At 46.1% G+C, this 13478-nt stretch overlaps 1 protein-coding gene across 1 annotated transcript in view; it reads right to left on the bottom strand.

Moving 5' to 3' along the window:
- The window catches only part of LOC120394602 (butyrophilin subfamily 2 member A2-like), a 67344-nt gene extending 61184 nt beyond the window's left edge, over window positions 1-6160 (bottom strand). Inside the window, exons 1-3 of the mRNA XM_039518829.1 lie at window positions 6118-6160; window positions 2124-2240; window positions 634-981 (exon numbers count right to left, since the gene is read on the bottom strand). Coding sequence (XP_039374763.1) covers window positions 634-981; window positions 2124-2240; window positions 6118-6160 — 508 coding nt within the window. The remainder of the gene's footprint in view (window positions 1-633; window positions 982-2123; window positions 2241-6117) is intronic.
- Window positions 6161-13478: the final 7318 nt, after the last annotated feature.

Here is a 13478-nt window from a genome sequence, read left to right as displayed (position 1 = left end):
AGGGCCAGGCTGAAGGGGTGGTAACATTTTGCAAGTCGGGGAGGATTGTGTGGAGCAGGCTCAGTGTTTGAGTGTCTCAGTTACAGAACTAACTGCACTGCTGTCCCTTTTCTGGTCTCTCTGACAGCACCTTCTGGTGTCAGGCCTGCTGCCTTTACATGTCCTGGGAGGGGAAGTCTTCAACTCTCCCACTCTTAGACAGGCTCCGTGCACACAGTCCTGGGTATCAACCACTGTTACCCTGTGGGTGCCAGGTATGAACCAAGATCAATCCCAACTGGTGACATCAGTGTAGGGAGGATCAGCCATTGTTTGGCCCTAGATGTGGACAAAATAGTTGTAATAATCACAGCATGTTAATATCACCTGACTTTTTAGGGGTGTTTGCATATCTCAGCCTCTTGCTCAAACAACCTCAAATTTGGACCACTAATCCGACCCCAGACTCCAATGAAGCACAGCAATTTTCAGTACAATCTGAGCACTTAGAAAAACTGACTGTTAAACAGTAAACATTCTTTAGCTAGTGGAGAGGTACCTCTCCCAATGAAAAAAAAAATCCGGTGTCATCTCACAATGAACTCTATGACTCCAATTATTACCCTGTTTAAGACATCAAAACAAGTTACCAACCTGCAACCTGCAGTTCCAATAAAGCTTCTTCATAGGAGACATCGGACTGAAAAAAACACTTGTACCGCCCATTGTCTGAGGGTTGGATATCGCGTATTCTCAGGGAAACACTCCCATTGGTAATGTTGTCTTTCAAAAGCTGAGTTCTTTTTTGATATTCTGGCATCTGCTGTTCATACCTATCCTGCCCATCATGGTACAGGTGCACAAATGGAGAGTACTGAGATCGAAGCCATCTCACCTCCATGTTCTGAGCATTTATCCTGGGGGAGAGGTGGCAGGGTAGGACGGCCTCCCCACCTAGGGAGGCAGTGATTGGATGGTCAGGACCAATTACTGTGAACTGTGCTGTGAAATGTACAATGAAAAATGGAAATTAAATCAGTGAGGGGTTGGGGGTGGCATTAATTCAGCAAAAACAACGAGGAGTCTTTGTGGCACCTTAGAGACTAACAAATTTGATGATGTCCAGGAGGAGAGCACTTCAGTTTCCCTGGACACTCAATAACAGACTTAAAAGCGGCAATTCTTCAACAAAAAAACTTCAAAACAGACTTCAGCGAGAGACTGCAGAACTAGAATTAATTTGCAAACTGGACACCATCAAATTAGGCCTGAATAAAAACTGGACGGGTCACTACAAGAAGTAATTTTCCCTCTGTTGATACTCACACCTTCTTGTCAACTGTTGGGAATGGGTGATGTCTACCTTGATTGCATTGGCCTCGTGAGCACTACAAAAGTAATTTTCCCTATGTTGATATTCACCCTTTCTTGTCAACTGTTGAGAATAGGCCACTTCCACTTTAATTGAAATGGCTTCGTTAGCACTGATCCCCCCTCACACACTTAATAAAGCAACTCCCATCTTTTCATGTGCTGTAATATATATACTGCTTACTGTATTTTTCACTCCATGCATCTGATCAAGTGGGTTTTAGCCCACAAAAACTTATGCCCAAATAAATTTGTTAGTCTCTAAGGTGCCACAAGGACTCCTCATTGTTTTTGCTGATACAGACTAACACGGCTACCCCTCTGAAACCTTAATTCAGCAGTAAGACACAAAGTAAGAGAGTGCTCTGTGTTAGAAGTGAACACCACATACCCAAGAAGAGCCCTAGACATGTCTACAAGTGCAGAGAGACACAGGCTTGGGGTAATTGCACTTCTGACTCTTCCATGGTCTGCTCAAGAAATGTCCCCTTAGTCTCAGTCCTCCAGACATCACCTATCTCTGGGCAGGGACCCATGTCCTTTGCCCTCCACATTGTGTATGTAGTTAGGCCTGACAACCATGTCTACTACCTATACATAATCTTATTGGGACCCCAATGTGCCCTTTGGTTTCTCCATGTTGGTTGTTGTGTAAAGAGCAGACACACCAGGCTGGTTGAGCAGATGTGGTTTATAAGACAAGGCAGTGATGCGAGATGGACGGTAATGGACAGCAAAAACAGCCTACCCAGCAAAGAGACTGGAGCTCCTACCTGATGCCAGCCTGTGAACCTGTAGAGTGAGGCAGAGAGTGACGTAGCCGGAAAGAGCAGAGCTCACCGTGGAGCCGGGGGAGAACAAGGGAACCTTCCCCTTCATCGTAGCTTGTTCTGGGGAACAGGAGAAATAACAAACCAGACGGTGAGTGAGTGGGATGCAGTGATAGTGCCACGGGGCAGTGGAGAGGAGGTAACAAGCCTCACTGCTGCCTAACATACACCAGAGGGGAAGGGAGCCTGAGTCCTTGTCTGCCCTGGCTTGGATCAGGGTTTGATGTTGCTGTGGTTAAAATCCCAGAGCTGCTAGCAGCAGCTCCATACGATGCTCACAAGCTGGCTGCACCTGTGGATCTATTGGCTATGTTTAGATTATAATAAACTCTCCAAGACAGGAATAGTCTCTCATATTGGAGTGTCTAAGGCCCAGCACAATGGGGACCCCATCTCGGTTGTGGCATTTAGATGCTACCATAGAATGGGACATATTAAGGAAAACAAGCCAGGGCAGGCACGGCTTTTGAGTGTGGTATGAATGACCACTGATTGCTGTGGGGAAAGTGGCTCCAACTCGAAACTACACCTGCCCCAGGTGAGGGCTCTCTGGAGATCTCCTGACAAGCAGATCAGTCCCTGGCCCCTGAGATTTAATGTGTCAGTGACCCACCTTCATAGTCTCCAACACTGGTGCAATGTCAGGGATGAATTCTGATTGGTCTTACCACGGCTCTGTGCCCCTTGAAATCTAATACAACACTCTTAGAGTCAAAGAACTTTAGACTTTATCTACACAGGCCATTCATGCTGGTATAGATCGCGGAGTCCTTCCAGTCCTGCAACACCTCTGAGAAGGCCATTCCAGTGAATAACATCACAGCATTGCTGGGCTGCCCTTTGCCTTTCTGAACAAGTCCCTTCTCTGTTTCCTGGTCACACGCATCAACACAACATTATCCAGGGTAAGGGCCACTCAATGAGGTGCAGATTCAATTTCTAACCTGCTCCCTGCAAACTGCCGAAGCCTCACCCTCACCCTCACATTCACATTCCACTGCCCACCAATTGCTCAGTAAATATCCACTGCAGCATGTAAAACAAGAAAACACACTACCTGAACCTGCTGCCCACCTAGCCACAACTGCCACCCATCTCTCAAAGAACCTGAGGGCCCTACTGTCCACCTAACCCAGGGGTGGCCAACGTGTGGCTCCAGAGCCACATACGGCTCTTCAGAAGTTAATACATGGCTCCATATATAGGCATTGACTCCAGGGCTGGAGCTATAGGCGCCAACTTTCCAGTGTGCCGGGGGTGATCACGGCTCAACCCCTGGCTCTGCCACAGGCCCTGCCCCCACTCCACCCCTTCCCACCCCCTCCCCTGAGCCTGCCATGCCCTCATTCTTCCCCCTCTGAGCCTCCTGCATGCCACAAAACAGCTGATCTGGAGGTTCAGGGAGGAAGCGGGAGGCGCTGATCGGAGGGGCTGCTGGTGGGCGGGAGGCGCTGAGAGCGGGGTGGTGGGGGAGCAGATGTGACTCTGTGGCTCTTTGGCAATGTACACTGGTAAATTCTGGCTCCTTCTCAGGCTCAGGTTGGCCACCCTGACCTAACCACAACAGCCACCCATCTATCAGAGCATCATAGGATTAAAACAGCATTCATTGCAACAGGTTTCATAGGCAGAGGAGAAGTAACGTGGAAAATGACCTACTATCACTACATGCACCCAAGATTGGGAAGGAACTCAGAGAATGGCTTTTCAAAATAGTGGGGAGGAGTATTTGATCACTGATGCTGCCATGGAGATTAATTAAGAACAGCAAATACTTGTTAATTTTCTCAGCTCCCACAGTTCCTGAACCTGAAGTGCCAAGTGCTCATGGACAGCACCATTATCAGTGTGTGATCACTTCACTAATCTTACAGAGAAGGAAGGCAGGACAAAGGAGGAAATGTTTGAGACCTCCTGATAGCCTCTTGAAAGAGATCCAATACCTCTGAGGACTAGAGGAGGGTCCTGTTTGTGGAGAAGAAGAAAGACAAACAGCTGACCAGAGACATGACCCAACCCAGCCTTGCCATGATCCAGGAGAGCATTGGCCTGACTCGTGACACAGTTGAAAAGAACAGGGACATGGAGAAGCAGCTCTTGCAGGCAATGCAGAGATAGAATGCTTCCCTATAGAGGCTGCTGCTTCAGTGTATCAAACAGTGCTTCAGCCTCAAGCAGTATAACATCCTACTCATGCATTGCAGCCCGCAGAGAACACTGTTAACTGGGACCAGCAGCTCTCTCCCCAGTCTCCCAACCAGCCTTCCACCACACGCTGCTCTTCATTTCCTTCATGAATCTCACTGACATTCATTTTATTAATGATTTGTATAAATTTCTCATTGGATGCCTTACTTTCATAGCCCTGGCCAATTGATCAGTCACAGTGACTTTAACACACTTAGACTTTAGGGTCAGAAGGGATCATTAGATCATCTAGATTCTAGTCTGATCTATGAATGACACACCAAAGATTCTAATTCATTTACCTGTATTGAGCCCAAACACTTGTGTTTGACTAAAGCATCTTCTAGAAAGGCACCAACCCTCGATCTGAAAACAAGAAGAGATGGACAATTCACCAGTTATCTTGGTAGTTTGTGCCAATGTTTAAGCACCCTGCCTGTTAAAATTCTTTGTCTTATTTCTAATCTGAATTTGTCTGGTTTGAACTTCCAGCCATTGGTTCTTGTTCTGCCTTTCTCCAATACATTAAAGAGCCTGTTAGTACCCAGTATTCTCTCCCCAAGAAGGTGTGACAAATGTAGGCATTTTCTGTAATTTCTTTTATAAACTATCTGTTGAACTCTGTACTGATCTGTTTGGTATTGCTACCCCTTGGAGGGAAAGAATTTATTTCTTTCCCCTGGGACATGAAAGATCAGGCTAGATATTTGAGACATAGAAACATTAGGACTGTCTGGACTGGAATCAACCCATAACTGAGCATCATCTTATAGAATAAGTTAATTCTCACCACTTTTATGCAGGCCAATGGAGCAAAAGCCTGGACCTGGAGATAAAAGAAAGAAGGTGTCAGGTGTCTGTGTTACAGAACAGGACTCACAGGGACAGAGGAATTCACTTGGGACTGAGAGACAAAAAAAAGACAGAGAGAGAGCAAGCAAAGCTAGACCTCCAGCAGCATGGCTTGGTGGAGATACAGCTCTGGCTAGGCTGAACCCTTTCCTTATCTTTGCTTCTCTGTGCTCACCTAAGGTCTTTTGGATTCTGTAGCCAGGTGACTAACACATATGTAAGCAGGTTGGAATAAGCACTCTCTTGACATCTTATGATGAGCTGGGGGAGAAGACTTCAGGAACTGACCTTGTTTGCACAGACACACCCAATCTCCCTAGGTGCACAGCATGATGAGGCTGCTTTGCCCAAATGATCATTTTTGGCTGCTGTTGGATCGCAAGTCACTTTGTTATTGGGTGCAGGAGTAATAAAGTGTTGTTACCCTTGTTGTGTGAGTAAAGGGCAGCAGAACTGTTCTTGGCATGCTGTTATTGAGGGCAGTTGCCTCAGCTGAATTGCAGTCACTAAGGGTATTTAGGTCAAATTTATAGAAGTCGGTTTTTTAGAAAGCGTTTTTATACAGTCAGTTGTGTGTGTCCCTACACAAAATGCTCTGAGTGTACTAAGTTGGCAGACTGCATCTACAATACCGAGGCTAGCATCGACTTCTGGAGTGTTGCACTGTGGGTGCTATTCCACAGTTCCCACAGTCTTTGCCGCCCATTGGAATTCTGGGTTGAGATACCAATGCCTGATGGGGCAAAAACAGTGTCGTGGGTGGTTCTGGGTACATGTCGTCAGGCCCCCCTCTCTCTCCCTCCATGAAAGAAATGGCAGACAATCGTTTCACGCCTTTTTTCCTGGGTTACCTGAGCAGACACCATACCACGGCAAGCATGGAGCCTGCTCAGCTCACCGTCACAGTACGTCTCCTGGTTGCTGGCAGAGATGGGACTCATTGCCTTTTGGCAGCAGATGGTGCATTACAACTGGTAGCCATTGTCATTGTACTCCTGGGTGCTCTTTTTACCGACCTTGGTGAGGTCAGTCAGGGACGCCTGGGCAGACATGGGAGTGACTCAGCCAGGTCATTCCCTTTTTAAGTTTTGTCTCCTGGACACTCAGTCCTGCCCGCAGTTGTACTGCACTGTCTTCTGGTGAGCAGCCAGGAGATGATGATGGCTAGTAGTTGTACTGCACCGTCTGCTGCCAGCCTAAGATGTATAAGATAGATGGAGTGGACCAAAACAAGAAATAGACCTGATTTGTTTTGTGTTCATTTGCTCCCCCTTCCCTCCCTCTCTGTGTGAAATCAATGGCCTGTTAAACCCAGGGTTTTGAGTTCAATCTTTGAGGGGGCCATTCTGTATGACAGTTGTTTGTGTTTCTCCTTGATGCCTACAAGCCATGTCATCAGTCGCCCCCCATCCGTCAGAGCAATGGCAGACAATCGTTTAGTGCCTTTTTTTCAACACAGACACCATAGCACTGGGAACATGGAGCCCGCTCAGATCACCATGGCAATTATGAGCACTATAAACACCACGTGCATTATCCTGCAGTATATGCAGAACCAGAACCTGCAGAAGTGAAACCAAGTGAGGAGGCAATGGCAGCGCGGTGACAAGAGTGATTGGGACATAGACTTCTCACAAAGTATGGGCCCCAGCAATGTGCACATCATGGTGTTAATGGGGCAGGTTCATGCAGTGGAACGCTGATTCTGGGCCTGGGAAACAAGCACAGACTGGTGGGTCTGCATAGTAGTGTTGCAGGTCTGGGACGATTCCCAGTGGCTGTGAAACTTTCGTATGCGTGAGGGTACTTTCACGGAACTTTGTGACTTGCTTTCCCCTGCCCTGAAGCACCGGAATACCAAGATGAGAGCTGCCTTCACAGTTGAAAAGTGAGTGGCGACAGCCCTGTGGAAGCTTACAATGCCATACAGCTACCGATCAGTCGGGCATCAATTTGGAGTGGGCAAATCTACTGTAGGGGCTGCTGTAATCCAAGTAGCCAACACAATCAAACAGCTGCTGATATCAAGGGTAGTGACTCTGGGAAATGTGCAGGTCATAGTGGATAGTTTTCCTGAAATGGGATTCCCTAACTGTGGTGGGGTGATAGTCGAAACCCATATTCCTATCTTGGGACCGGAGCACCAAGCCAGTGCATACATAAACCAAAAGGGGTACTTTTCAGTGATGCTGCAAGCACCAGCAGATCACAAGGGACCTTTCATCAACATCAACGTGGGATGGCCAGAAAAGGTACATGATGCTTGTGTCTTCAGAAACTCTGGTCTGTTTCAAAAGCTGCAGGAAGGGACTTTCTTCCCAGACCAGAAAATAACTGTTGGGGATATTGACATGCCTATAGTTATCCTTGGGGACCCAGCCTACCCCTAATGCCCTGGATCATGAAGCCATACACAAGCAGCCTGGACAGTAGTCAGGAGCTGTTCAACTATAGGCTGAGCAAGTGCAGAATGGTGGTGGAATGTGCATTTGGACATTAAAAAGTGCGCTGGCGCAGTTTACTGACTCGGATAGACTTCAGCGAAACCAATATTCCCATTGTTATTACTGCTTGCTGTGCACTCCACAATCTCTGTGAGAGTAAGGGGGAGACATTTATGGCAGGGTGGGAGGTTGAGGCAAATCGCCTGGCCACTGATTACACACAGCCAGACACCAGTGGGGTTAGAAAAGTATAGAAGGGCACAGTGCGCATCAGAGAAGCTTTGAAAACCAGTTTCATGACTGGCCAGGCTACGGTGTAAAAGTTCTGTTTGTTTCTCCTTGATGAAACCCCTCCCTCCTTGGTTCACTCTACTTCCCTGTAAGCTAAACACCCTCCCCTCCCCTCTTCAATCACTGCTTGCAGAGGCAATGAAGTCATTGTTGCTTCACAGTCATGCATTCTTTATTAATTCATCACACAAATAGGGGGATAACTGCCAAGGTAGCCCAGGAAGGGTGGGGGAGGAGGGAAGCACTGGGTGGGGTGGCGGATGAGGGAAGGACAATGCCACACTTCAGTTTAAAACTTAAAAACTTTAAAACTTATTGAATGCCAGCCTTCTGTTGTTTGGGCAATCCTCTGGGGTGGAGTGGCTGGAGGCCCCCCCACTGCATTCTTGGCTGTCTCGGTGAGGAGGCTATGGACTTGGGGAGGAGAGTAGTTGGCGCCACAGGGGCTGTAGCGGCGGTCTGTGCTCCTGCTGCCTTTCCTGCAGCTCAACCATATGCTGGAGCATATGAGTTTGATCTTCCAGCAGCCTGAGCATTGACTCCTACCTTCTGTCAGCAAGCTGACGCCACCTATCATCTTCAGCCCGCCGCTTACTCTCTTCAGCCTGCCACCTCTCCTCACATTCATATTGTGCTTTCCTGCACTCTGACATTGTTTGCCTCCATGCATTCTGCTGTGCTCTGTCAGTGTGGGAGGACAGCATAAGCTCAGAGAACATTTCATCCTGAGTGCATTTTTTTCACCTTCTAATCTTCGCTAGCCTCTGGGAAGGAGAAACATATGCAGCTGGTGGAGGAAAAAAAAGGGAGAGTGGTAGTTAAAAAGTGTGACAAAGTTCCTCCTCTACCTTGGTGGGTTCTGCGCTTATTGGCAGAGTTTGCTCACCTCAGTGATCTTCCCCACAGTCTGGGTCAGCTTCTCCTGTGTCTGATCAGGAGTTGGGAGATTTGGGAGGAACCCGGGCCCACCCTCTACTCCGGGTTCCAGCCCAGGGCCCTGTGGATTGCAGCTGTCTATAGTGCCTCCTGCAACAGCTGCATGACAGCTACACCTCCCTGGGCTACTTCCCCATGGCCTCCTCCAAACACCTTCTTAACCTCACCACAGGACCTTCCTCCTGGTGTCTGATAATGCTTGTATTCTTTAGTCCTTCAGCAGCACATCCTCTCACTCTCAGCTCCTTGCGCCTCTTGCTCCCAGCTCCTCACATGCACTTCATCTCCTCTGATTCCCCACCACCTGACTGGAGTGAGCTCCTTTTTAAACCCAGGTGCCCTGATTAGCCTGCCTTGATTGGCTGCAGGTGTTCTAATCAGCCTGTCTGCCTTAATTGGTTCCAGCAGGTTCCTGATTACTCTAGTGCAGCCCCTGCTCTGGTCACTCAGGGAACAGAAAACTACTCATCCAGTGACCAGTATATTTGCCCTCTACCAGACTGCTGTACCCCACTGGTTTGGGTCTGTCACAAAAGACACGTTTTATAGAACAATGGGTAGACTCTTTCACGGTAAACCTTGCTGTTAACATTACATAGCACATGTGCTTTTGTTACAAGATCGCATTTTGCCTCTTATTGAGTGCCTGCCGGTTTGGTGTGATCACTCACGCAGGGCCGGGCAACAGAATTCGGCTTGCAGGCAGCCATGATAAGCCACAGTCTTTTGGCTTCTTTAACCTTCATAACATGTGGGAATGGTTTCAGACAGCAGCACCCTCATTTCCCATACCAAGCAGCTGTTGGGTTGGCCATTTAAAATGGGATGGCAATTTAAAAGGAGGGGCTGCGGTTTTTGGGTTAACATGCAGCACAAACCCAACTAACCCTACTATGGAGGACTGAATAAGGCTGCCCTCCCCAGAAACCTTTTGCAAAGGCTTTGGGAGTACATCTGGGAGAGCTTTATGGAGATGTCCCTGGAGGATTTCTGCTCCATCCCCAAACATGTTAACAGACTTTTCCAGTAGCTGTACTGGTCGCAAATGACAGGGCAAATTAATCATTAAACATGCTTGCTTTTAAGGCATGTCTAATATTTACAAAGGTACAGTCACCAGACGTCCCTTCTCCACCTTCAGGGTCTGGGAGCCCGCCTTGGGTGGGTTTGGGGGTTACTGAAAACAGATCCTGAATGTTGGGGAAACTGATTTCTCCACTTCCTTGCTGTGAGCTATCTTCAACCTCCTCATTATTATCTTCCTCGTCCCCAAAACCCACTTCCCTGTTGCATCCTACTCCATTGACAGACTCAAAGCACAGAGTTGGGGAACTGGTGGCTGCACCCCCTAGAATGGCATGCAGCTCATCATAGAAGCAGCATGTTTGGGGCTGTGACCTGGTGTGGCCATTTGCCTCTCTGTTTTTTTAGTAGGCTTCCCTGAGATCCTTAAGTTTCATACAGCAATGCTGCAAGCCCCTGTTATGGCCTCTGTCCTTTATGCCCTTGGAGATTTTTTCTAATATTTTGGCATTTCATTTACTGGAATGGAGTTCTGATAGCACGGATTCGTCTCCCCATACAGCGATCAGATCCCATACCTCCCGTTCGGTCCATGCTGGAGCTCTTTTGCAATTCTGGGACTCCATCATGTCACCTCTGCTGATAAGATCTGCACTCCCGTGCACCTTGCCACGCTGGCCAAACAGGAAATGAGATTCAAAATTTCATGGGCCTTTTCCTGTCTACCTGGCCAGTGCATCTGAGTTGAGAGCGCTGTCCAGAGCAGTCACAATGGAGCACTCTAGGCTAGCTCCCGGAGGCCAATACCATCGAATTGCATCCACACTACCCCAAATTCGACCCAGCAAGGCCAATTTCAGCACTAATCCCTCGTTGGGGTGGATTAAAGTAATCAATTTTAAGAGCCCTTTAAGTCGAAAAAAAGGGCTTAGTCGTGTGGATGGGTGCAGGGTTAAATCGAGTTAACGCTGCTAAATTCGACCTAAAATCGTAGTGTGGACCAGGCCTAAGCAAGGAGTAGGGGTGCCAAAGTCTACTAGGAAGAGAGGATGGAGTGGGCTGTGCTGGGTGTGTTCTGCTGAAAGAGTCTTAGATGCCATTTGACCTTTCCCTTCTCTACTGTTTAATGACAGAGCTGTTCAGACCCACTGGGGGTATTTTGTTTTGTTATGGATCACAAGATACCCAGGTTTAAGTTCCAAATATTAGATCTCCTGTGGAATATTGTCTTCAGCGAAAGAGACTGACTAGCCTGCCTTAGTAGTGAGGCTCCACCCAGTAACTTCTGAAATGGCTGAGAGCTTTGTTAAATGGAGGAGCCTTACATCTCAGAGGTTGCAATCGAATAAAACACAGGGTGAAGGCCAGTGGTGGTGTGATCAATGGTGTGGCAGCCAGTAGCAGAGAGAATGATGACACAATGGATGATGGTGCAGCGGAGGAGTGGAAGAGTGACTGATGACTTGGCAGCCAGCTGCAGAGTAGACAACTGCAGCTTCAGAGTGAACAATAATATAGTGGGCAATGGCACAGTAGCCAAGTGATCAACAGCGTAGCAGCCAGCACCAGAGTGGATGATGGTGTGGTGGTGGCAGCAGGCAACAACATAGTGAATGGTGCAGCAGCAGCCTCTGAGGCATTGCTCAACACCAGAGTGGATAAAAATCAATGATTTAAAAAAATTAATAAATGGATTTGTTTATCAGGTTTTTTTTAATAAAATGCTTTTTGAGGAAAAAAACTATCTAAAGATAAAGATACATTATAGCTCAAAGATATCTCATCATGGAATAGGGATTATAAATTCTAATTCTATAATATGAGACAATATATTCATGTAATGTTAAGAAAAGTTTTGTAAATGAGTTCCAATAGTTCATGAATTAGGGACCCAATCTTATGGGGCTCGAGGGGCTTCTGTATAGATTATTTAGGTTAATCTTTCTATCTACCCAATGGGACTCAGTGCTCAGTCTAAAAGATACCATCAGAGATCCTTAGATTTGCAGTTCTCAAACTGTGGATTTGTATCTCCAGAGATAGCATGCTTGTTAACAGCAAAATGTTTTTAAATAAATAATTAATATATAGAGGTGAGAAATAACACACCTCAACCCTATTGTCCCTCTGCAAATTTATGTACAGAGTCAATCCCTTACCTCTCTCTCTTTCTCTAAAAGTGCAAAGTTTCAAAAAGTTCAATGAATAGAAGATTGTTGGGAGCAGAACAGATCTGGACAAGGAGAAGAAGTCTGGAGATAAATTTGAGAAGGGAGGGATAGGCAGTAGAAACAAAAGTGAAACTGTTTGAGCTGCATATTCCAGAAGTCTTGGGTCTTTCTGAGTGAGCATAGCCTTCATTGATTTGAGATCTACCATACCATTCTCTCATTAGAAGGGAAAACCTGTAATGGCAGCAGGCCATAAAAGAGACCCAGTTTGAGAATATTTTAATGAAGTTCCTCTACCTGTGGGTAAGACAGGCATTTGTGCAAAATGCAAACAGTGCAACAAAGAAATGCAAAGCCTGGTTGTCTGAATGAAACAACATCATGAAAAGTGTTCCTTCTCAGGTGGAAGATCTGTTGAAGATGATGAAAGCAACATGTCTGAACATGCAGGATCTTCAGGTTGGTAAACTTTTTTATTTCATACATCTTTCTTAAGGACTGCCAGTCTTCCTTCTGGACTATTCTTGAATTCTCATGTTTGAGCAAAATATATAGTTGTTACTCTATGGTACTATCATTTTAGATGCAGTTGTGATAAAAAAATAAATAGCTGAAATAGGCAGATCTTCCTTTTACAATGTCACCTTTTAAAGTAGTACTGAGTGTCAGTGAATGCAATGAGTAATACTAAATAAGCAGTATGGTAATAATAATTAAATAACTGCATTGACTTATTTTGTTTAGGAAAATCCATCCTCAACATACAGGATTCTGAAGACTATCCATCTTCAAGATCACCATCATTTTCTATAGTTACAGAGTTAACAATGATAGTGTTTCAGTCACATCATGTATGTCACAAAAGTCACAGAATATCACCTGTAGCGAAAAGAAAAAAAAAACTCCATCATCCAGAAACAACGACAGATAAGTTTGTGAGAAGAACCACCAGAGAACAAAAAAAAAAAAAAAGTAATTGATGAAAAAATTGCCTGGTTTGTTTATGCAACAATTTCTCCTTTACGTATGATTGAGAACCCACACTTCATTAGCATGGTTCAGTTATTCAGACCAGGATACAGTCCACCCAACAGAGCAGATATCGCAGGCAAATTGCTGGATAAGGTGTATGAATGAGAAATTGAGCAGTTTGCAAAAGGTCTAGGGGGTAAAATTGTTAACCTGAGTCTTGATGGGTGGAGCAATGTCCACAATGATCCTGTTGTATGTGCTTGTGTGACAACAGAAAAAGGGAATGTCTTCCTTACAGAAACAATTAACACATCAGGAAATGCACACACAGCAAAATACTTGCAAGAAGTAGCAGTAAAAGCTTAACAAACTGTGAAAAAAAAATCAAATGTCTAGTACACTGCTTAGTCACAGACAATGCT

Source organism: Mauremys reevesii, unplaced genomic scaffold (assembly GCF_016161935.1).
Source record: "Mauremys reevesii isolate NIE-2019 unplaced genomic scaffold, ASM1616193v1 Contig7, whole genome shotgun sequence".
Lineage (NCBI taxonomy): Eukaryota > Metazoa > Chordata > Testudines > Geoemydidae > Mauremys > Mauremys reevesii.
Note: the sequence above shows the minus strand (reverse complement) of the source record. Positions and strands in the feature narration are given on the sequence as shown.